This window comes from Staurois parvus, unplaced genomic scaffold (genome assembly GCF_062004578.1).
Source record: "Staurois parvus isolate SC_StPar_1 unplaced genomic scaffold, SC_StPar_1.0 ptg002787l, whole genome shotgun sequence".
Lineage (NCBI taxonomy): Eukaryota > Metazoa > Chordata > Amphibia > Anura > Ranidae > Staurois > Staurois parvus.
The window spans coordinates 32,026-58,223 of NW_028320583.1; the positions used below are offsets into that span (position 1 = coordinate 32,026).

General features: G+C 45.3%; 1 protein-coding gene across 1 annotated transcript in view; it reads right to left on the reverse strand.

Annotated features, from left to right (window-relative positions):
* LOC149429127 (protein-arginine deiminase type-1-like) overlaps positions 1 to 24,851 on the reverse strand; it is a 48,724-nt gene extending 23,873 nt beyond the window's left edge. The window contains exons 1-7 of the mRNA XM_089666702.1: positions 24,567 to 24,851; positions 7,917 to 8,097; positions 5,505 to 5,577; positions 3,723 to 3,784; positions 2,817 to 2,937; positions 2,581 to 2,706; positions 577 to 740 (exon numbers count right to left, since the gene is read on the reverse strand). Coding sequence (XP_089522828.1) covers positions 577 to 740; positions 2,581 to 2,706; positions 2,817 to 2,937; positions 3,723 to 3,784; positions 5,505 to 5,577; positions 7,917 to 8,097; positions 24,567 to 24,658 — 819 coding nt within the window. The 5' untranslated portion in view covers positions 24,659 to 24,851. The remainder of the gene's footprint in view (positions 1 to 576; positions 741 to 2,580; positions 2,707 to 2,816; positions 2,938 to 3,722; positions 3,785 to 5,504; positions 5,578 to 7,916; positions 8,098 to 24,566) is intronic.
* Between the last annotated feature and the right edge of the window lie 1,347 nt (positions 24,852 to 26,198).

The window sequence follows — 26,198 nt, forward strand, 5'->3', positions numbered from 1 at the left end:
TCATCATCATCCTCTTCTTCTTCTTCTTCTTCACCATCATCATCCTCTTCTTCTTCTTCACCATCATCATCCTCTTCTTCTTCATCATCATCCTCTTCTTCTTCATCATCATCCTCTTCTTCTTCCTCTTCATCATCATCATCCTCTTCTTCTTCTTCTTCATCCTCTTCTTCTTCATCATCATCATCATCCTCTTCTTCTTCTTCTTTTTGTCTTCCTCTTGCAGGTCACTGCTCATGCGCAGATTTTTTATCGGTAAAAAATCGGCCGATTTGCCCATCATTGCCGCAAAAATCAGCCGATTTGCCCATCATTGCCGCGAAAATCGGCCGATTTGCCCATCATTGCCGCGAAAATCGGCCAATTTTTTTCTCCAACTTTACCGATAAAAAAAAAAACTGCCAAAATACCGAAAAACGGCCGAACAAATAGCCCACTAACAATCCGAATATCGGCCAATTTTATTTTCGGACGAAAAATCGGACGATTTTCGACCCATCTATGGCCTGCATTACTCCTCTAGTTTAAAGCTTCAGATCCCTCGTGTTGCTTTCTCATCCATAACCGACTACTCACCCCATCCCGGATCCTCTGAAATTTAAGTTTGATATAAACGAGTCCCGAAAATTCGGCGTCCGGGAACTGGAGCCCCTCCACGTAGAATTTCATCTCATCTCTGTTCTTGCGCTGGACCTCGCATGCCAATTTTCCCATCCCCAGGACGTGTTTGAACTGGAGTCCTAAAACCAGGAGGGAAGGCATCACATGGAGTAAATTTTCTACAATTCCAAATGTTTTAGTAACAATGTGTCGGTGTGACAGTATGAAGGATGGTGACTGGTGTGACAAGGGAAGCGGAATCTACATCATCGATGTATCTAAAAACTTTCACTGCAACTGAACCCATATGGAATACTTGGGCTCCATTCACAATCATGTGACTTTGATCCAACCAGGGGCGGACTGACATCTCATGGGGCCCCTGTGTCCTCGCCCACACTCAAACCACACCCAAAGAAGCCTATGAAAGGTACCAGGGGCATCTCATGGGGCCCCCTACTGACCCTGGGCCCCCGGGCAGTGTCCGAGTGCCGAATGGTCAGTCCGCCCCTGGATCCAACTACATTCTCTGGAACCATTGCATCAAATGCCTCACCAAAGTAGTGCAGGCACCTCTTCAAAATCACTGTCAAAATCAGTGTCCCCATCAGAGTGCCCCCTTACATTACGTGTCCCCATCAAAGTGCCCCCTTACATCAGAATCTCCATCAGAGTGTCCCCTTACATCAATTGTCCCCAACAGAGTGCCCCCTTACATCAAGGTCCCTATCAGACTTCCCCCTTACATCAGGGTCCCTATCAGAGTGCCTCCTTACATCAGGTGTCCCCATCAGAGTGCTTCCATCAGAGTTCTCTCTTACATCATCTGTCCCCAACAGAGTTCCCCCTTACATCAGATTTCACTTTTAGAGTCCCCCCTTACATTATGTTCCCCATGAAAGTGCTTCCTTAAATCAGGGTCTCCATCAGAGTGCCCCTTTACATCATTTGTCCCCAACAGAGTGCCCCCTTACATTATAGTTCATATCAGAGTGCCCCCTTACATCAGGGTCCCTATCAGAGTGCCCCCTTACCAGGGGCAGACTGACAACTCATGGGGCCCCTGGGCAATAGGGGATCATGGGGCCCCTGTGTCCTTGCCCATACTCAAAAAAGCCTATGAAAAAGGTACCAGGGGCATCTCATGGGGCCCCCTACTGACCCCGGGCCCTCGGGCAGTGCCCGAGTTTCCAAATGGTCAGTCCGCCCCTGCCCCTTACATTAGGTATCTTCATCAAAATGCTTCCATCAAAGCACTCTCTTAATCATCTGCCCCCAACAGAGTGCCCCCTTACATCAGGGTACCCATCAGAGTGCCCCCTTACATTAGGTGTCCCCATCAAAGTGCTCCCTTACATCAGAATCACCATCCGAGTGTCCCCTTACATCAGAGCCTACATCAGAGTGCCCCCTTACATCAACTGTCCCCAACAGAGTGCCCCCTTATATCAAGGTCCCTATCAGACTTCCCCCTTATATCAGGGTCCCTATCAGAGTGCCCCCTTACATTAGGTGTCCCCATCAAATCCCCTTAAATCGGAGTCTCCATCAGAGTGCCCCCTTACATCAACTGTCCCCAACAGAGTGCCCCTATAAATCAGGGTCCCTATCAGAGTGCCCCCTTACATCAACTGTCTGCATCAGGCTTACTCATGGATCAGTGGATCCACTCTCGGAGACCTGGGTGGGAGGGGCACAGCTACAATCTGGGTGGGCACAGCCCACTCTGGCACCCCCCTAGATCCAGCCCTGATCCCTTGTATGGCTCTCTCTGCAGCAGCTGAAAGCCAGCAGGAGGGAGAGGAGGAGAAGTCGGCTTTCAGCTGCTGCAGAGATAGCCATACAGGGGATCGGTTCCAGTAATCTCCCCCCCCCCTCGTGCCGATCACCCTCCCTGCCCACATCTGATTCACCCAGCTGCCCCATACAGGAGGACTGGTGGAACCCCCTTATCCGCGGCCCTGATTCCGCAGTACGTACGTTCCTGATGATATACTCGTAGTCTTTTGGAGTCCCGTGTCTCTATTTCTAGGATCACTTTGTAGTCATCAAAGATCTCATCGGGGCCCTCCGCCGTCAAGAACATTGGGGACATGTCCTTCACGTCTGACCGAGAGAAGAGCCAACACAACAGAAGAGAACAAAGTCAGACATTTTTTTTTTAGGAAATAATTCTATCTGCCTATTTATGGATCTACAGAGAACAAGGTTGGTACCGGCAGCAGTGGGTGCTCCTTCATTGTCTTCGTTGTCTGGCACCCCGGAGCTGTTTCGGTCACGGTCGCAGTTCACCAGCAGGATGGCTCCTCTCCCACTGGGCCCCCAAGTCCACGTGTCCTGGAGATGAGCGAAACAAAGTTATATTTTCTATGTCCGTTAATTGTTCCATTTGGATTTGTGTTTCTCAGTTCCGCCATTTTGTATTATCAGTGTTGGGAATTTTCACGCTTGGGTTACGGAACCGAACCGGCTATGACTGGGCTCTTGCCAAATCTGATAGGTAATGATTATGTGCAGAGGCGGACTGACCATTTGGAAACTTGGGCACTGCACGAGGGCCCGGGGTCAGTAGGGGGCCCCATGAGATGCCCCGGTACCTTTTTCATAGGCTTTTTTGAGTTTGGGCGAGGACACACGGGCCCCATGATCCCCTATTGCCCGGGGGCCCCATGAGTTGTCAATCTGATTATATGCTAATTTGCTTATGGCAGGTTTAGAGCAGGGGCAGACTGACAACTCATGGGGCCCCCGGGAAATAGAGGATCATTGGGCCCCTGTGTCCTCGCCCAAACTCAAAAAAGTCTATAAAAAAGGTACCAGGGGCATCTCATGGGGCCCCCTACTGACCCTGGGCCCTCGGGCAGTGCCCGAGTTTCCAAATGGTCAGTCCGCCCCTGGTTTAGGGTTTTTTTCTGATTTTGTTTGGCTTTATTTTGGCTGGGGGGCTGACAATCTGTCCTCAGAGCCCCCCCCCCTCCCGATAATTGCCTGCCCTTGTGTTGACGGCACACGTTGTCTCCCAGCCTTGAAGTGCGCATAATAGTATCAGTATAGAACCCCATAGCTGTTCCGTTTCCGGAAGACGCAGGACACGCACGGAGCAGAATTTTCAACTTCATTACCTTGTTTTTCATTCCTCGGCTCACAAAGCCGATCCGATTCACATCCACATCCAGGGAAACAGCTGGAAACACAAGAAAATTGAGACAATTGAGACTGACGGCGCCCTGGTGTGCCGGTTCGCTTTCGGGATTGATCAGCAGAAGAGGATAAAGCCCCACCCATATGGAAGAGAAATATATTATCAATATATTTAGAAAAAAAATATATATACAGGCGACATATATTTACAATATATTGGACTACACGAATATATTGTGACACGTATTCCAAAAATGGAAAATAAAATATATTTTCCAAAGGCATATACTTGAAAATATATTTTTCAAAATATATTTTCCAGATATTTTTGAACATCTAAAAAAATGCATTTAAACATAGATTTTTTAAATATACTTGTAAATGAATTCCACATTACACTTTGATATATATCGCAGTGTGTGTTCTGAATATATTTTTAATAATATATTCACAAATATATCGAAATATATTTTTTAAATATATTGATTATTGCCAAAATTTTAGTATTTGAACTATATGTCAATATATTTGGGAAGAATATATTAAAAATGTATTTTTAAAATATATTTAAAATATATTTTTCTTCCATGTGGGCATTCACACCTGAGCTATTTTCTGCTTGAAACTGTAAACCGCTCAATAAAACAAAACCCATTCATTTCAGTTGCCCCTATTAGGCCCCTTGACCGCGTGTGCGTTTGCGCTGTTGGAGGAAAATGAATGACAAGAATCTGGAGCAGCGGATTAAAATCTAATTTTGCGCATTTGTGCGAGTGAAACTTTAGTTTTGTTACAACAGGCTTATGCTGAACAATCCGTGCATTTAAATGGCATAGGCGGTGTAGGGAGGGGTGGGAAGATGTCCACAATGGCGCAAGAACGATCAACCAAAATTGTTACTTGGAAATTCTGAAAAGATTACGGGAATCTATTCGGAGGGAAAGACCGTAACTCGGGCCTGACAAATAGACTGAGCACCATGACAATGCTCCTGCACACGATGCATTAAGTGTATTCTTGGCCCAGAAATCCACCTTGAAACTTGATCAACCACCTCATTCCCCTGACTTAGCGCCCTGAAACTTTTGGCTGTTTCCAAAAAATTAAAAAGTGCCTTAAAAAGATACAGATTTGATGACATTTCAGACATCCAGTGCAACGCGACAATGATACTGGGCAGCGTTCCGGAAAACGAATTCCAGGAATGTTTCCAGCAGGAGCACAGTCATGTAGAAAAGTGTGTCGCTTCACGAGGGGACTATTCTGAAGGTCACTAGAGTATAGGTAAGCAAGCTTTGTTTTCCGGGAATTCTCACACTTCTAAAGAGCTTGTAATATACTTTAAAAAACATCCAAAAACTCCCAAACAAAAATGCCCAAAAATGGTTCCGTTCACGCAGGGGCAGACTGACAACTCATGGGGCCCCCGGGCAATAGGGGATCATGGGGCCCCTGTGTCCTCGCCCACACTTAAACCACATGCCAAAAAACCTATGAAAGGTACCAGGGGCATCTCATGGGGCCCCCTACTGACCCTGGGCCCTTGGGCAGTGCCCGAGTTCCCAAATGGTCAGTCCGCCCCTGCATTCAGGTGTGAAGACACGAGTAACTCACTGTCGCTTTCCAGCACATGGGGGACTACAAGTCTCAGCAAACCCTACACTATATTCTACAGGGCTGCGGGTTGGAAAAGCTTTGGTTTGATGATGGAGAAAAGCCACGCAGGGTTGGGTGATGACCTCCCGGATATAGAAGACACTCACCCACACTCGTCACATACAGAATGATGCTACTCACAGGGTCCGCCCCCTGAGTGATGTAATAGGAGATCTTCACCTGGAGGAAAAGAACACAAATGGAACGATTGTTTATAAACGATCTTTTGTTCAAACATTTATTTGGTTCGTTGTCCAAACGTGACCATTCCCAGCTTCCTCTAACAACACAAATTCAAGGAGACACGTTTATGTTGTTGTGCTGGAAAGAAGCTTCATACAGTGAGGGTTCCAAGGGAGGGTTAGTGTTGGGGTTACAGGGAGGGTTAGTGTTGGGGTTACAGGGAGGGTTGGTGTTGGGGTTCAAAGGAGGGTTGGTGTTGGGGTTACAGGGGGGTTAGTGTTGGGGTTACAGGGGGGTTAGTGTTGGGGTTACAGGGAGGGTTAATTTTGGGGTTACAGGGGGGTTAGTGTTGGGGTTACAGGGAGGGTTGGTGTTGGGGTTCCAAGGAGGGTTGGTGTTGGGGTTACAGGGGGGTTAGTGTTGGGGTTACAGGGGGGGTTAGTGTTGGGGTTACAGGGAGAGTTAACATTGGGGTTACAGGGAGGGTTGGTGTTGGGGTTACAGGAAGGGTTAGCATTGGGGTTACAGGGAGGGTTAGTGTTGGGGTTACTGGGAGGGTTGGTGTTGGGGTTACTGGGAGGGTTAGTGTTGGGGTTACAGGGAGGGTTAGTGTTGGGGTTACTGGGAGGGTTAGTGTTGGCGTTACAGGGAGGGTTAGTGTTGGGGTTACTGGGAGGGTTAGTGTTGGCGTTAAAGGGAGGGTTAGTGTTGGCGTTACAGGGAGGGTTAGTGTTGGGGTTACTGGGAGGGTTAGTGTTGGGGTTACTGGGAGGGTTAGTGTTGGCGTTACAGGGAGGGTTAGTGTTGGGGTTACAGGGAGGGTTAGTGTTGGGGTTACTGGGAGGGTTGGTGTTGGGGTTACGGGGAGGGTTGGTGTTGGGGTTACTGGGAGGGTTAACATTGTGGTTACAGGGAAGGTTAGTGTTCGAGTTACAGGGTCGATTAACGCTGGGATTACAGGGAGGGTTAGTGTTGGGATTACAGGGAGGGTTAGTGTTGGGGTTACAGGGAGGGTTAGTGTTGGGATTACAGGGAGGGTTAGTGTTGGAGTTACAGGGAGGATTAGTGTTGGGGTTACAGGGAAGGTTAGCGTTGGGGTTATGGGGAGGGTTAGTGTTGGGGTTACAGGGAGGCTTAGTGTTGGGGTTACCAGGAGGCTTAGTGTTGGGGTTACAGGGAGGGTTAGTGTTGGGATTACAGAGAGGATTAGTGTTGGAGTTACAGGGAGGATTAGTGTTGGGGTTACAGGGAGGGTTAGTGTTGGGGTTACAGGGAGGCTTAGTGTTGGGGTTATGGGGAGGGTTAGTGTTGGGGTTACAGGGAGGATTAGTGTTGGGGTTACAGGGAGGGTTAGTGTTGGGATTACAGAGAGGATTAGTGTTGGGGTTACAGGGAGGATTAGTGTTGGGGTTATGGGGAGGGTTAGTGTTGGAGTTACAGGGAAGGTTAGCGTTGGGGTTATGGGGAGGGTTAGTGTTGGGGTTACAGGGAGGTTTAGTGTTGGGGTTACAGGGAGGGTTAGTGTTGGAGTTACAGGGAGGGTTAGTGTTGGGATTACTTGGAGGGTTGGTGTTGGGGTTCCAAGGAGGGTTGGTGTTGGGGTTACAGGGGGGTTAGTGTTGGGGTTACAGGGGGGGTTAGTGTTGGGGTTACAGGGAGAGTTAACATTGGGATTACAGGGAGGGTTGGTGTTGGGGTTACAGGGAGGGTTAGTGTTGGAGTTACAGGGAGGGTTAGTGTTGGGGTTACAGGGAGGGTTGGTGTTGGGGTTACAGGGAGGGTTGGTGTTGGGGTTCCAAGGAGGGTTGGTGTTGGGGTTACAGGGGGGTTAGTGTTGGGGTTACAGGGGGGGTTAGTGTTGGGGTTACTGGGAGAGTTAACATTGGGATTACAGGGAGGGTTGGTGTTGGGGTTACAGGGAGGGTTAGCATTGGGGTTACAGGGAGGGTTAGCATTGGGGTTACAGGGAGGGTTAGTGTTGGGGTTACTGGGAGGGTTAGTGTTGGGGTTACAAGGGGGGCTAGTGTCAAGCTTACAGAGAGGCTTAGTGTTGGGGGTTACAGGGAGGCTTGGTGTTGGGGGTTGTAGGTTTTAGGGAGGGTTAGTGTTGGGGGTTGTAGGGAGGGTTAGTGTTGGGGGTTGTAGGTTGTAGGGAGGGTTAGTGTTGGGGGTTGTAGGGAGGGTTAGTGTTGGGGGTTGTAGGTTGTAGGGAGGGTTAGTGTTGGGGGTTGTAGATTGTAGGGAGGGTTAGTGTTGGGGTTACAGGAAAGATTTTTTTTTTTAAATCAAGCTCAGTGTTAAATTTACAGACTCGGCTATCCAACCAGCTGGGTCACCTTGCCATCGTTGGGGTATCGGCTGGGCTCATTGGGTGAAACAAGAACTTTAACCCCCTTATCAACCGGCCATTTTTCTCCTTTTGCTGGTTTCCTGATGGTTCTGGCGTTGTAGACCATGAAGACGTCAATGTTGCTGGTTCCGCGGACGTCGAAGAATTCCACCCTTCTGGGGAGAGCCCTGGAAAGGGACAAAGAACAAGTGAAACCCATGGCAACCGCTGCGTCATAGATAGGGCAGTGATAGTGTAGACTGGGGGGACCTTATATACAGTATATATATGTGTGTGTGTGTGTATATATATATATATGTGTGTGTGTGTGTATATATATACAGTTGCAAGAAAAAGTATGTGAACCCCTTGGGATTATGTGGAGTTTTGCATGAATTGGGCATAAAATGTGCTCTGAACGTCATCTAAGTCACAACAATAGAAGAACACAGTCTGCTGAACATAATACTACACAAACATTAGATGTTGCCATGGTTTAATTGCACATAACATGTAAACATTCACAGTGCAGGGAGGAAAAAGTATGTGAGGCCCTAGCTTAATGACTTCTCCCAGAGCTAATTGGAGCCAGGAGTGAGCCAACCTTGACTCCAATCAGTGTGATGATATTGGATGTGTTGCTGACAGCTGTCCTGCCCTTAAAAAACACACACCTGTTTTGGGTTTACTGGTTTCAAGAAGCACTGTCTGATGTGAACCATGCCTCGCAGAAAAGAGCTCTCAGAAGACCTACCATCAAGAATTGTTGTCTTGCATGAAGCTGGAAAGGGTTACAAAAGTATCTCCAAAAGCCTTGATGTTCATGTGTCCATGGTAAGACAGACTGTCTACAAATGGAGAAAGTTTAGCACTGTTGCTACTCTCCCTAGGCGCGGTCGTCCTGTAAAAATGACTGCAAGAGCACAGAGCAGAATGCTGCATGAGGTAAAGAAGAATCCCAGAGTGTCAGCTAAAGACCTCCAGAAATCTCTGGCACATGCTAACATTTTTGTTGACACATCTACAATAAGGAAAACATTAAACAAGAATGGAGTACATGGGAGGACACCACGGAGGAAGCCATTGCTGTCCAAAAAGAAGATTGCAGCACGTTTGAAGTTTGCAAAAGAGCACCTGGATGTTCCACAGCACTACTGGCAAAATATACTGTGGACAGATGACACCAAGATTGAGTTGTTTGGGAAGAACACACAACACTATGTGTGGAGAAACAAAGGCACAGCACACCAACATCAAAACCTCATCCCCACTGTAAAACATGGCGGAGGGAGCATCATGGTTTGGGGCTGCTTTGCTGCCTCAGGGCCTGGACGGATTGTTGTCATTGATGGGAAAATGAATTCCAGAGTTTATCAAGACATTTTGCAGGAAAACGTACAACCATCTGTCCGCCAACTGAAGCTCCGCAGAGGATGGGTGATGCAACAGGACAATGACCCAAAGCATACAAGTAATTCAACAAAACAATGGCTGCAACAGCACAGAATACGCCTTCTGGAGTGGCCCAGTCAGAGTCCTGACCTCAACCCCATTGAAATGCTGTGGCATGACCTTAAGAGAGCGATTCACACCAGACATCCCAAGAATATTGCTACACTGAAACAGTTTTGTGAAGAGGAGTGGTCCAAAATGACTCCAGATCGTTGTGCAGGTCTGATCTGCAACTACAGGAAACGTTTGGTTGAGGGTATTGCTGCCAAAAGGAGGGTCAACCAGTTATTAAGTCCAAAGGTTCACATACTTTTTCCTCCCTGCACTGTGAATTTTTTCATGTTATGTGCAATTAAACCATGGCAACATCTAATGTTTGTGTAGTATTATGTTCAGCAGACTGTGTTCTTCTATTGTTGTGACTTAGATGACGTTCAGAGCACATTTTATGCCCAATTCATGCAAAACTCCACGTAATCCCAAGGGGTTCACAGACTTTTTCTTGCAACTGTATATATGTGTGTGTGTGTGTATATATATATATATATGTGTGTGTGTGTGTGTGTATATATATATATGTGTGTGTGTGTGTATATATATATATATGTGTGTGTGTGTGTATATATATATATGTGTGTGTGTGTGTATATATATGTGTGTGTGTATATATATGTATGTGTGTGTGTGTGTATATATATGTGTGTATATATATATATATATATGTGTGTGTGTGTATATATATATATGTGTGTGTGTGTGTGTATATATATATATATATGTGTGTGTGTGTGTATATATATATGTATGTGTGTGTGTGTGTGTGTGTGTGTATATATATATATATGTGTGTGTGTGTGTGTGTGTGTATATATATGTGTGTGTGTATATATATGTGTGTGTGTATATATATATATAACAAATTATAATCGGGCATAAAAATACTTGGCCGCTGAATGTCTACGCGTTTGTGTGCTGAATCTCTGCGCTCAGCGGCACTCTCCTGTCGTTCTGTATACGATGAACAGTCAGAATTTACACGCTATCTATCATCGTCTGATTTTTATTCCCCCATAAAACTCCATTTTATAGCGGAGTCGGTGGCTCCAATCACATTCCTGGCACAGAGAAGGGAAAGCGCGGTCACTGATATCTAGGAGCGGAGCATCGCCCTGGATAGAGAGACCAAGGAGCCTCCATAGTGACCGCATTCTCCTCCACCAGCCCAGGACCTCCCATGCTGAGGGATCAGCACACAATACCAGATACCATAAATGTTTGTCATGGAAGATACATTGTAATAATTCCCAACAAATGTAACCAATCATCATCTGATGAGAAATCATGAAACATTCTCCACCCAGAGATAATACACAGCGCAGAGCCACTGTCTACAGATCCTTATCACAGACTAACAAGGAATCCTCCCTGAGCAAACACAGAGATATTCACTAATACCAAGAGATGTAATATCCGAGATCAGCCAACACCATACAAAGTATGAAAACATTCCGCCCCGAGATCAAAGAAGTGGGACTGTGCAGAGTCCATACATACAGAATGGGGACAGATACCGAGAATTTGACCCGGCATCCGGGACAGGAGACGTGGGACTGCGCAGAGTCCATACATACAGAATGGGGACAGATACCGAGAATGATACCCGGCATCCGGGACAGGAGACGTGGGACTGTGCAGAGTCCATACATACAGAATGGGGACAGATACCGAGAATGATACCCGGCATCCAGGACAGGAGAAGTGGGACTGTGCAGAGTCCATACATACAGAATAAGAACAGATACTGAGAATGACACCCGGCATCTGGGACAGGGGAAGTGAGACTGTGCAGAGTCCATACATACAGAATAAGAGGAGATACCGAGAATGACGCCCGGCATCCAGGACAGGAGAAGTGGGACTATGCAGAGTCCATACATACAGAATGGGGACAGATACCGAGAATGACACCCGGCATCCGGGACATGAGAAGTGGGACCGTGCAGATTCCATACATACAGAATAAGGACAGATACCAAGAATTTGACCCGGCATCCAGGACAGGGGAAGTGGGACTGTGCAGAGTCCATACATACAGAATAAGGACAGATACCAAGAATTTGACCCGGCATCCGGGACAGGGGAAGTGGGACTGTGCAGAGTCCATACATACAGAATAAGGACAGATACCAAGAATTTGACCCGGCATCCGGGACAGGGGAAGTGGGACTGTGCAGAGTCCATACATACAGAATAAGGACAGATACCGAGAATGACACCCGGCATCCGGGGCAGGAGAAGTGGGACTGTGCGTTATCTATTCATAGCCTTTACCATCCATAAACAGTCAATTATCATGTAAATACGAATGTTATGCAGAATATAAATGTAGACGGACGGATGATTGCACGCTGTGTTGTGATGTGTCACTCAGCAGGTAGTTATTATGGTAATAATTCTGAGGCCCGTGCTGATCCATCTCCACACAGAACTTGTGTGTCACCAACTGCCAGTCATTCCTGTGTCCCCGTCACCAGCATTCACATTATACTTTGCATTGTTGTTGTGACTTGCGGATGATCCCAGGAAATATGTGAGGCATTCGGAGTGACGCTCCTCCGATGTTTTTGTGGAATCTGATTGTAACAGGACAGGAGGAGTCCCAGCCGGGACCGTCCTGCAGGGGGGCACAATCCGGGACTGTCCCGCAGGGGGGCACAAGCCGGGACCGTCCCGCAGGGGGGAAGAAGCCGAGACCTTCCCGAAGGCGGGCACAAGCCGGGACCGTCCCGCAGGGGGGCACAAGCCGGGACCGTCCCGCAGGGGGGCAGAAACCAGGACTGTCCTGCAGGGGGTAAGAGGCTGGGACCATCCCGGAGGGGGGCACAAGCTGGGACCGTCCCACAGGGGGGCACAAGCTGGGACCGTCCCGCAGGGGGGCACAAGCTGGGACCGTCCCGCAGGGGGGAAGAAGCCGGGACCGTCCCGCAGGGTGGCACAAGCCGGGACCGTCCCGCAGGGGGGCACAAGCCGGGATCGTCCCGCAGGGGGGCACAAGTCGGGATCGTCCCGCAGGGGGGCACAAGCTGGGACCGTCCCGCAGGGGGGCACAAGTCGGGATCGTCCCGCAGGGGGGCACAAGCTGGGACCGTCCCACAGGGGGGCACAAGCCGGGATCGTCCCGCAGGGGGGCACAAGTCGGGATCGTCCCGCAGGGGGGCACAAGCTGGGACCGTCCCACAGGGAGGCACAAGCCGGGACCGGCCCGCAGGGGGGCACAAGTCGGGATCGTCCCGCAGGGGGGCACAAGCTGGGACCGTCCCGCAGGGGGGCACAAGCTGGGACCGTCCCGCAGGGGGGAAGAAGCCGGGACCGTCCCGCAGGGTGGCACAAGCCGGGACCGTCCCGCAGGGGGGCACAAGCCGGGATCGTCCCGCAGGGGGGCACAAGCCGGGATCGTCCCGCAGGGGGGCACAAGCTGGGACCGTCCCGCAGGGGGGCACAAGTCGGGATCGTCCCGCAGGGGGGCACAAGCTGGGACCGTCCCGCAGGGGGGCACAAGCCGGGATCGTCCCGCAGGGGGGCACAAGTCGGGATCGTCCCGCAGGGGGGCACAAGCTGGGACCGTCCCACAGGGAGGCACAAGCCGGGACTGGCCCGCAGGGGGGCACAAGTCGGGATCGTCCCGCAGGGGGGCACAAGCTGGGACCGGCCCGCAGGGGGGCACAACCGTCGGACCGCCATGGAGTCCTCCTTTCCATAATTCCAGTTGCACAGTTCCAATGATAAAATCAATCAAATTAGTCCATTTCTTTATTTTTCTTTTTGTCATTGAAGATTTACCCCTTGCCTTCCAGAAGGTTTAACCCCCCCTTCATGACCAGGCCATTTTGTTTTTGCTATTCAGCACTGCGCTACCTTCACTGACAATTTCGCGATCATGCAACACTGTGCCCAAATGAAATTTGTATCATGTTTTTCGCAGATAGAGCTTTCTTTTGGTGGTATTTGACCACCAAAAGAAAGAGAAAAGAGAAAAGACGGAAAATTAAAAAAAAAAAAAAAACCCAATAGATATAGAGATAAAACATCCAATAACAAAAAATGTAAAAGTCAAATTTAACCTCTTCACGCCGGCCGAACGCAAACGTGCGGCCTCCAGGGCGTCTGGGCCTAGACACCGAGCGGCCGCACATTTGCGTTCTATTAAGAAAGGACATATGTGCCGAGAGCCGCTCCCATCACACGTGTCCGGTACTCACGGAAGGGTCCCGATCTCCTCTTTCGATCGGGACCTTTCCCGATCATGTGATCGCCCTGATGGCGCATCATGGTGGTCACATGACCCTAAACCCCACCCCGCCTCCTGGCTTCTGAAACTGTTAAAGGGCCGGGAGGCGCTGGCGTGAAGGGGTTAATAAATTCATAAATTTTGACCAAAATTTATTTTTTCTACAAATTTTTGCTTAAAATTAAATCCCAATCAGCGTATATTAAATGGTTTGCGTGAAAGCGACATCGCCTACAAACTATGGGATATATAAATTTGAATTTATTTATTTATTATGCTAGTAATTGCGGCGAGCGGCGACTTATAGCAGGACTGTGATAGTGCGGCAGGAAATCTGACACTAACTGACACTTTGTTGGAACTGACTGACACTGACATCTCTAGAGACACTGATACAGTGATTGGTGCTAATACTGTCAATGTACTAAAGACACTGGCTGAGAAGGGGTTAACATCGAGGGGCAATCAAAGGGTTAACTCAGTGGGGTATTTAGGTTTCGTGCTGCCTAAGCAACACAAAAATTGGCTATCCCCCCACGGACATTGACCAACAACACCCCAGCCCCCCCCACCCGGAAGAGCCTTCCACTACCACCGGGCAATCCCCACCCCACCCCACCCCAGCAAGAGATAAGACACTCACCTTCACAGCTCCAGACATCTCCGGGAGCAAGAGTCAGGCTCTGCATACACCATCAAGAAGCCTGCAACCTCTCTCAGATCTCACCTGGTCCCGGTGCTGCGTGTGTCCCTTCTTCCAGACCTTTCAGGGGACAGTGCTGCCCCCCTAAAAAAAGGCTGCTGCCCCCCCCAAAAAAAATGCCACCTTAGGCAAATGCCTTGTGGTAAATACACCCCTGGGTTAACTGTGTGCTTAACAAGGCTCGGTGTGTTTACTGTGTGCCTGTTTTTACTAAGGGATGTGCCAGTTTTTATTCCCTGCTTTGCAGGGAAGCAAAAAATGGCAAATCACTGCTGTCAGGACAAAGCTCTGTGTTGTTTACAATCAGAGAGCTCTGCCCTGTCATCCACTTTGCCGATCGGCGGGCCCCAGCCATCAATCGTTGGCTGGGACCCGCTGGCCAGTTTGTGCTGTAACTAATCACAGCACAGCCGGGGCGGCAGGCGTGTGTATGCGCAAGTGCGCGCGTACATACCCCCTACTTGGAAGAGCTGGATCACGTATCAGATACGTGATCCAGCGCAGAGAGCCAGCTTTGCCGCCATACTTCTAAGTGAGGTGGTTGGCATGCAGTTAAAATGTGCCTTAACACAGGACACCTCATGCGCGGTCTAACGCATGTTCAGGCTCAAACGATTTTCAAGAAGAGGCATACGGCACAAGAACCCAATACAGAAGGTATGACATAGAGAGTGGTGAGAAAACAAGACAGTATGGGCGACTATAGGTGAGTATGGGCGAGGATGGGCGACTATATGTGAGAATGGGTGAGTATGGGCGACTATGGGTGAGTAGGGGTGAGTATGGGCGACTATAGGTGAGAATGGGTGAGTATGGGCGACTATGGGTGAGTATGGGCGTGTATGGACGAGTATGGGCGACTATGGGTGAGTATGGGCGAGTATTATTAATATTATTACATCGAGTTTATATAGCGACAATACATGAAACAGTACAACAATAACAAACAACGTACGAGGGGTAAGAGGGCCCTACTCTTGCGAGCTTACAATCTAGGAGTATGGGCGAGTATGGGTGACTATGGACGAGTATGGGCAAGTATGGGTGAGTATGGGTGGTGTTTGGGTGAGTATGGGTGACTATTGGCGAGTATGGGTTACTATTGGCGAGTATAGGTGACTATGGGCGAGTATGGGTGAGTATGGGCCGATGGGCCAATAGGGACAACAGAGCAACACAAAATGGCTATTGCTACAATAATGGCCGGGAAGGCCACACAGCCAATTCTCAAATAGACAGCTATGTAGGGGAGTATCTGAACTCGTGAGGCCACCAACAACCTCTCTGCCCTCAGAATGAGCTGGTGGACAAAACACCCATAAGAGTTCAAAACAAAAAACAAGCCAAGAAATGAGAAGAAAGAAGAAGTGGGAGAAGAAAGAAGGGGGGGTAGAAAAGAAGAATGGGAGGGGGAGAGAGGGTCCCACGGTAGGCCACCACATAGCCACAACAAGAGGTTCATCAGCGTCCTCAGGTTGAAAGCAAAAAGCGTTCAAGGAGCAAATTGGCGTTATGTGCAATCCATGGTTCCCACACTTTCAGAAATTGAGCGTGTTTGTCGTTCAGAATGGAGGGGAGATATTATGCACCAAAGTCCCCCTTGGCAAAGCAAGGGAATTGTTGATTCCAGGCCTTAGCCAGTGTTTGGCGGTCTTCCAGGAGAAAAAAGCCCACTCACCTCCGTTGGTGTTTGGACAAAGCTGCTATAGGTTTATGTAATAGAGCTTCCTACGGGTTACGTGCCAATGGCACAGCCAAGATCATAGCATACACCTGAGACCAGAAACCAATCACTTTAGGGCAAGTCCACCAAAAGGTGAAGGTACCCCATTCCCTACAAACCCAAAAGCACATTTGGGATGCTCCAGGGACAAACCGGGACACAAGATCAGGGGTCATGTTCTCTTGAGCTAAGATATTTTGAGAACACTCGGAGGAATCCAACCAAATGTGGTTCCAAGTTTCCTGTTCCAGAGTCTTGTCCATGTCAGCTTCCCATTTTGCCATATATGAAGCTTCCTGGAGCTAGAGATATTCAGAAAGGAGGCATAAAGATCCAAAATCACCCCTTTGAGTATGGATCTTTCTGGCACCGATTCTCAAAAGAGTTCAATTGTCTCTGGAGGCAAGACTGGTCCTTAGGAGGCCTCTAATGCGGTGTGAGATCTGATGGTAAGCCTCCAAGGCCGGTAGGTCCCAGTGTTCTTGGAGGTAGCTAAAGGATTTGATGTCATTCAGTTTTAAGAGTTCCTAAACAATATTTAACCCCTCTCCCTTGCCACCAGCAAAGGTCCCACACTTCCATTTAAAGCCAACTCATTGGTAAAGCCTTAAAAATTCAATTCCAACCTGCAATCACCCATTAGAATGTCAATGCAGAAGACAGGTGCAGGGGGTGGAGTCCAGCCTCAAACTCTTTGCACTCTCTGCTATATATATATCTGATTGACAAGTTGTCAGGCTACGCCCACTCGGTGCAGACTGAGTCACCCGGGAATGTGGAGGGTCATACTGTTGGAACCTGAATTATGTAGAGTGACATACATCGGAATCATGTCATAACAAGAGACTCGTCACATGAGGCTGTCAGAAAGAATTATCATTCAGTAAATTATAGTAAATTCTGTCCTCTAGGAACTAAAATTGTGAGACAGCAAGGGAGTGTTGTCACCACAAAACAGGAAGTGCCTGGACTGGGACCAAGGATTATTTTAATGAAAGCTGCGGTTTTCAAAAAGATGAAAATGACTTTTGAAATGGCTTTAAGGTGTTAAAGATTACATGGGATTGAGTGATTGGGTTTACCGTTGGGTGGTGCTTCCAGCATCCATCTCTACTGTATGTGGTTGTATCTACAGATACAATTCGATGGAGCAACATCAAGAGACAGCCTTCATGTCAACACCATTTCCTGGGTGCAGTGAACTCATTCGTTAGACGCATCCAATCAAAATAGCTTGGACTTGTTTCCTTCTAGCTGTATCACCCGTTCTCACCTCCCCCCCTATAGTGAAATTACCGATTTGCCTGAAAACCGACTCCTCCAAATTCTCAGGCCTTCACCCATAAAAGATTGTTTTTCCACAATAGATTATTGAGCCTTTTATTGTAGAAACAGAGATGCTCCTCCTATCTATAATCCATAGGGGTAAATGCTTGTAGACCACTAACCACCACACAAAGATAGTCTGTTGGACTTCTAGTTTCATTCATTTGGCTTTGCTGCTCCTTCCTCCATGGCCATTGTTATGGAGTTATCCCCTTTGCGGCTATTACATCCTCCATTCTACTGGGAAGGCTTTCCACAAGATTTTGGAGTGTGTCTGTCGGGATTAAGGTCAGCTACTGATGTTGGATGAGAAGACCTGGCTTGTAACCAGCTTTCTAGTTTATCTCAAAGGCATTCTCAACCACCAGACCTCCCACCACTGCAGAATCTCTAACCTCCCAGCTCCCAAAATGCCCCCCAAGTGGGAACTTGAGCGCGTTTGTGAGGTCAGGTACTGATGTTGGATGAGAAGACCAGGTTCACAATCAGCATTCCAATTCATCCCGAAGGTGTTTGGTAGGGCTGAGGTCAGGGCTCTGTACAGGACAGGGGCGGACTGACCATTTGGAAACTCGGGCACTGCCTGAGGGCCCGGGGTCAGTAGGGGGCCCCATGAGATGCCCCTGGTTCCTTTTTCATAGGCTTTTTTGAGTTTGGGCAAGGACACAGGGGCCCCATGATCCCTGGGCCTGGGCCTGGGAGCCCCATGAGTTGTCAGTCTGCCCCTGGTACAGGACATTCGAGTTCCTCCTCACCAAACTTGTCCAGTCATGTCTTTATGGAGCTGGCGTTGTACACAGGGGCACAGTCATGGTAGAATGGTCCGAAAAAGAGAGAATATCAAGTGAGCGGCAGTTGTGTGGAGGAAAAGGCCTTGTTGATGTCAAGAGGTGAGCAGAATGGGCAGACAGGTTTGATATGATAGAAAGGCAACAGTAACTCATGTGGACCAAAATCTCTGAGGAATGTTTCCATTCCAACACCTTGTTGGATCTATGCCCTGAAGAATGAAGGCAGTTGTGAAGGCAAAAGGAGGTCCAACCCGGTACTAGCAAGGTGGACCTAATAAAATCTCTGAGGAATGTTTCCATTCCAACACCTTGTCGAATCTGTGCATTAAGAATGAAGGTAGTTTTGAAGGCAAAAGGGGGTCCAACCCAGACTAGCAAGGTGGACCTAATAAAGTGGCCGGTGAGTGTATACTAAAGCATTAAGAATACCCTTCAATGGAAACATCTGAAGTCATTTGAAGGGGATCTTCAAATTTTTGGCCAAATATATCTCATCATATACCTCCTACAGTAGAAGTCCGGGCTTCGTTTGAGGGGCTACCCATTGAACAATACTTAAAGGTTTACTGCATATTATCGAAAACTATATACTGTATATCCTATAACATGTATGTCTCACGAAGAGGCCAAGCCTCGATTCTGCAGCAGCTGACTTCAAAGCCTCTTATTATGTAACATCTGCAGAGTCAACATTTGCAACATTTTTGATACTTTATTTAAAAACATTCATAAACACGCCGGAACAATAGAAGTGAAACATTGTATACAAAACACCTGTACAGCGGGGAAAATAATGATTTGATGGCCAGCAGATTTTGTACGTTTCCACACTTACCAAGAAATGAAGGGTCTATAATTGTTATCAAAGGTGTATTGTAAATGCTAGAGACAGAAAATCAACCGAAAATCCAGAAAAAAAACAAATGTTACAAACTGAGTTGCAGTTCAGAGAGTAAAATACGTATTTGATCTCCAAGCAAAACATGACTTAGTACTTGGTGGAGGAACCCTTGTTGGCGAGCACAGAGGTGAGACGTTCCTTGTAGTTGGTGGAGGAACCCTTGTTGGAGAGCACAGAGGTGAGACGTTCCTTGTAGTTGGTGGAGGAACCCTTGTTGGCGAGCACAGAGGTCAGACGTTCCTTGCAGTTGGTGGAGGAACCCTTGTTGGAGAGCACAGAGGTGAGACGTTCCTTGTAGTTGGTGGAGGAACCCTTGCTGGAGAGCACAGAGGTGAGACGTTCCTTGTAGTTGGTGGAGGAACCCTTGTTGGCGATCACAGAGGTCAGACGTTCCTTGTAGTTGGTGGAGGAACCCTTGTTGGAGAGCACAGAGGTGAGACGTTCCTTGTAGTTGGTGGAGGAACCCTTGATGTCAAGCACAGAGGTGAGAAGTTCCTTGTAGTTGGTGGAGGAACCCTTGTTGTCAAGCACAGAGGTGAGACCTTCCTTGTAGTTGGTGGAGGAACCCTTGTTGGCGAGCACAGAGGTGAGACGTTCCTTGTAGTTGGTGGAGGAACCCTTGTTGGCGAGCACAGAGGTGAGACGTTCCTTGTAGTTAGTGGAGGAACCCTTGTTGGAGAGCACAGAGGTGAGACGTTCCTTGTAGTTGGTGGAGGAACCCTTGTTGGCGAGCACAGAGTTGAGACGTTCCTTGTAGTTGGTGGAGGAACCCTTGTTGGCGAGCACAGAGTTGAGACGTTCCTTGTAGTTGGTAGAGGAACCCTTGTTGGTGAGCACAGAGGTCAGACGTTTCCTGTAGTTGGTGGAGGAACCCTTGTTGGTGAGCACAGAGGACAGACGTTCCTTGTAGTTGGTGGAGGAACCCTTGTTGGCGAGCACAGAGGTCAGACGTTCCTTGTAGCTGGTGGAGGAGCCATTGTTGGTGAGCACAGAGGTCAGACGTTCCTTGTAGTTGGTAGAGGAACCCTTGTTGGCAAGCACAGAGGTCAGACGTTTCCTGTAGTTGGTGGAGGAACCCTTGTTGGTGAGCACAGAGGACAGACGTTCCTTGTAGTTGGTGGAGGAACCCTTGTTGGCGATCACAGAGGTCAGACGTTCCTTGTAGCTGGTGGAGGAGCCATTGTTGGTGAGCACAGAGGTCAGACGTTCCTTGTAGTTGGTGGAGGAGCCATTGTTGGCGAGCACAGAGGTGAGACGTTCCTTGTAGTCGGTGGAGGAACCCTTGTTGGCGAGCACAGAGGTCAGATGTTCCCTGTAATTGGTGGAGGAACCCTTGTTGGCGAGCACAGAGGTCAGATGTTTCCTGTAGTTGGTGGAGGAACCCTTGTTGGTGAGCACAGAGGTAAGATGTTTCTTGTAGTTGGTTCCCAGGTTTGCACACATCTCAGGAGGCATTTTGGTCCACTCTTTTTTACAGATCTTCTCTAAATCCTTAAGGTTTCTTGGCTGTTGCGTGGCAACTCAAAGTTTCAGCTCCCTCCATAAATTTTCTATAGGATTAAGGTCTGGAGACTGGCTAGGCCACTCCATGACCTTCATGGGCTTCTTCTTGAGCCACTGCTTTGTTGCCTTGGCGGTAAGTTTTGGGTCATTGTCACGCTGGAAGACCCATCCACCCATCTTCAGTGTTCTGGCCAAGAGAAGAAGATTCTCATCCAAGATTTTACAATACATGGTCCCGTCCATTGGCCCCTTAATGTGGCAAAGTTGGTCTGTATCTTTAGCAGAGAAACAGCCCCAAAGCATAATGTTTCCACCTCCATGCCTGACTGTAGGGATGGTGGTCTTAGGGTCACAGTCAGCATTTTTCTTCCTTCAAACACGGTGAGATGAGTTAGTGCCAGAGTTCTCAATTTTGGTCTCATCTGACCACAGCACTCTCCCAATCCTTCTCTGAATCATTTAGATGTTCAGTGGCAAACTTCAGACGGGACTGTACATGTGCCTTCTTGAGGAGGGGGACCTTGCGGGCACTGCAGGATTTCAATCCATGGCGGCGAATTGTGTTACCAATGGTTTGTTTGGTGACTGTGGTCCCAACTGCCTTGAGATCATTAACAAGCTCTTCACATGTAGTTCTGGGCTGATCCCTCAGTTTCTCATGATGATCCTTACCCCATGAGGTGAGATCTTGCATGGAGCTCCAGAATGAGGGTGATTGACGGTTATTTTGTATTTCTTCCATTTGCAAATAATCGCTCCAACAGTTGTCTCCTTCTCACCAAGCTTCTCGCCGATGGTCTTGTAGCCCATTCCAGCCTTGTGCAGGTCTACAATCTTGTCCCTGATGTTCTTTGACAGCTCTTTGATCTTGCCCATGACGGCGATGTTTGGATGGAAGAGATTCTGTGGACAGGCGTCTTTTATACACATAACGAGTTGTCATTAGGAGCGCCTTCTTCCATTGACAGGACTGATCTGTGTACCACATGAGCACATCGCCAGTCTGCGGGAGCCAGAATCATTGTTGGTTGGTGGGGGATCAAATACTTATAGTACTCTCTGAACTGCAACTCCATTTATAACATTTGTATCGGGTTGTTTCTGGATTTTTGGTCGATATTCTGTCTCTATCATCTAAAATACACCGATGATAACAATTATAGACCCTCCATTTCTGTGTTAGTGGGAAAACTTACAAAATCTGCTGGGGGATCAAATTATTATTTTCCCCACTGTATACGTAAAAAAAAAAACCTTTGGTCATACTTAGAGTCTGTGCACACCGGGCTTCAAAAAACGCTCATATAGAACATTTCTGTACAGGAGTTTAGGCGCATTCGGCGCTTTTTTTCCACTAGAAAAGAACTCTCAAAAACGCAAACCAGAAGGGGGTTTTCTGCCTGTAAACGATGAGTTAAAAAAATGCCTCTAAACATTGGAATGTGCATGGAGACTTATTATTATTATTGTTTTATTATTATTGTATTATTATATTATTATTATTATTTTATTAATATTGTTATTATTTTATTATATTATTATTATTATTATTGTTGTTGTTATTATTATTTTATTTTATTATTATTATTATTGTATTATTATTATTTTATTATTATTATTTAATTTTTTAATTATTATTATTATTTTATTATTATTATTATTATTATTATTGTTGTTGTTGTTATTTTATTTTATTATTATTGTTTTATTATTATTATTATTATTATTATTATTGTTGTTGGTATTATTATTGTTATTATTTTATTTTATTATTATTTAATTTTTTTAGTTATTATTATTATTTTTTATTATTATTTTATTATTATTATTTTATTATTATTATTTAATTTTTTAATTATTATTATTATTGTATTATTATTATTTTATTATTATTATTATTATTATTATTATTGTTGTTGTTGTTATTTTATTTTATTATTATTGTTTTATTATTATTATTATTATTATTATTGTTGTTGTTATTATTATTATTATTGTATTATTATTATTTTATTATTATTATTTAATTTTTTAATTATTATTATTATTTTATTATTATTATTATTATTATTGTTGTTGTTATTTTATTTTATTATTATTGTTTTATTATTATTATTATTGTTGTTGTTATTATTATTATTGTTATTATTTAATTTTATTATTATTTAATTTTTTTAGTTATTATTATTATTTTTTATTATTATTATTATTATTGTATTATTATTATTTTATTATTATTATTTTATAATTATTATTTAATTTTTTAATTATTATTATTATTGTATTATTATTATTTTATTATTATTATTATTATTGTTGTTGTTGTTATTTTATTTTATTATTATTGTTTTATTATTATTATTATTATTGTTGTTGTTATTATTATTATTATTGTATTATTATTATTGTATTATTATTATTATTATTATTGTTATTATTTTATTTTATTATTATTTAATTTTTTTAGTTATTATTATTATTTATTATTATTATTATACACATAGATAACATTAGTTGCTTCTACAGGCAAAATGCTGACGATTTAAGCCGGCCAGGGATGATTCTTTTTTTCTTTTCATTCCACTGGCTATCGATAGTTATTGATTATTATAAATGAATACCTGTAGATATCTGTGGTTATTGATTAGTATAAATTGATACCTGTAGATATTGATGACTATTGATTAGTATGAATGAATACCTGTATATATCTATTGTTATTGATTATGATAAATGAATACCTGTAGATATTGATGGCTGTTGATTATTATAAATGAATAACTGCAGATATCTTTGGTTATTGATTAGTATAAATTGATACCTGTAGATACTGATGACTATTGATTAGTATACATGGATACCTGGAGATATTGATGGCTGTTGATTATTATAAATGAATAACTGCAGATATCTTTGGTTATTGATTAGTATAAATGAATACCTGTTTATATCAATGGTTATTGATTAGTATAAATGAATTTATGATGATATCAATAGTTATTGATTAGTATAAATGAATTCCTGTAGATATTGATGGTTATTAATGAATGAATAACTGTAGATATATGTGGTTATTAATTACTATAAATTGATACCTGTAGATATTGATGACTATTGATTAGTATGAATGAATACCTGTATTTATCTATTATTGATTATTATAAATGAATACCTGTATTTATCTATTATTGATTATTATAAATGAATACCTGTCGATATGAATGGTTATTGATTAGTATAAATGAATTCCTGTAGATATCAATGGTTATTAAGGAATGAATAACTGTAGATATATGTGGTTATTGATTAGTATAAATGAATACCTGTATATATCTATTGTTATTGATTATTATAAATGAATACCTGTAGATATCAATGGACATTGATTAGTATAAATAAATACCTGGAGATATTGATGGCTATTGATTAGCATAAATGAATACCTGTTGATATCCAAGATTATTGATTAGCATAAGTGAATACCTGTAGATATCTAGTGTTACTGATTATTATAAATGAATACCTGTAGATATCAATGGATATTGATTAGTATAAATAAATACTTGGAGATATTGATGGCTAATGGATAACTGATTATTATTATTATACACATAGATAACATTAGTTGCTTCTACAGGCAAAATGCTAACGATTTAAGGCGGCCAGGGATGATTCTTTTTCTTTTCATTCCACTGGCTATCGATAGTTATTGATTACTATAAATGAATACCTGTAGATATCTTTGGTTATTGATTATTATAAATGAATACCTGTAGATATCTTTGGTTATTGATTATTATAAATGAATACCTGTAGATATCTTTGGTTATTGATTATTATAAATGAATACCTGTTTATATTAATAGTTATTGATTAGCATAAATGAAGACCTGGAGATATTATTGGTTATTGATGAGTATAAACAAATATCTGTAGATATCAATGGCTATTGATTAGTATAGATGAATACCTGTAGACATCGACGGGGATCTCCTCTCCCACCACACACACCTCATATATGGGGCTGGCGTTGGACAGCCGGATGGTCCTCCTCTCGTTCATGTTGTCCTCAGGGATGACACTTTGTATAGTGACAAGAGTCGCCCTGTGTCTGTTTATAGGGTGAGGTCACCTCATAGGTCAGGGAAGGAGGGGAGGTCATTAATGTCATCAGCAGAGCAGGTCACACAGGCTGCGTCCTATTGGCGTGTGTCATGTGTGGATGATGAAGCCTCCTTACATTTCATCTCCAGAAGTCGAGGATTTTGTTCTCTCTGGGGTGTAGCGAGGATGTGGCGTGAGGCCAAATACAATAATTATTGTAGAGAGGGAGGAGAGGAAGACGAGGGCTCTCCAGTTCTGGCACAGAGACGACTTCATACACCTTTCGTCCGATGAGGGGCAACAAACCGGGCAAAGCAGCAAATTTAAAGTGGACCTGTCACTAACCTTACAATCGGCATGAATACATTCTTGGCATGTCACAACATACAAAGACAGTGTCCCTTTTCTGAAAAGCTCCATCTTTTATCAGTAGAAAGCCTTTGTTGATCTCCAGTCCAGTGACTTTGGCTAGGCTGAGATGATGTTATCTGTCTGCTGCAGGCAGGGCGAGGCATTTACTCAGTCTCTTCTCCCCCCCCAGTGATCTCTCAGGCTGTACATTGTAACACAGTAGCAAGACACCTTGCACACCCAAACACTTACAGATTAGTCAAGCACACCCACTGTGCAATCATCTTACAGTGAACCTGTCAGTAACTTTACAAGTCTGAAAGAATATATCCCTGGCATGTCACCTCAGAGAGGACGCAATCATGTGAATGCTGGTGCCTGTGCAGTTCTTGTCAGTGTTCACAAACGTATGACACAGATCAGCCCTTGCTGTAGTCACAGTCTGATCAGTCTGAAATGCTCCCTCCTCCCTTCTGCAAAATTACAATGTACAGTCTGATCACCGGGGGAGGGGAGACTGAGGAAATGCCTCCTCCTCCTTCTACAAAGTTACAATGTACAGTCTGATCACTGAAGGAGGGGAGACTGAGGAAATGCTGCCTCCTCCTTCTACAAAGCTACAATGTACAGTCTGATCACTGGGGGAGGAGAATGAGGAAATGCCTCCTCCTCCTACAAAGTTACAATGTACAGTCTGATCACGGAAGGAGGAGAGACTGAGGAAATGCTGCCTCCTCCTTCTACAAAGGTACAATGTACAGTCTGATCACTGGGGGAGGAGAATGAGGAAATGCCTCCTCCTCCTTCTACAAAGTTACAATGTACAGTCTGATCACTGGGGGAGAGGAGACTGAGGAAATTCTTCCTCCTCCCTTCTACAAAGTTACAATGTACAGTCTGATCACTGGGGGAGGAGAATGAGGAAATGCCTCCTCCTTTTACAAAGTTACAATGTACAGTCTGATCACTGGGGGAGGGGAGACTGAGGAAATGACTCCTCCTCCTTCTACAAAGTTACAATGTACAGTCTGATCACTGGGGGGAGGGGAGACTGAGGAAATGCTTCCTCCTGCCTGCAGCAGAGCGATGACATCATCTCAGCCGGGCAAAGCACCAAATGGAGCTAAAGGAGGGATTGTTTTTAAGA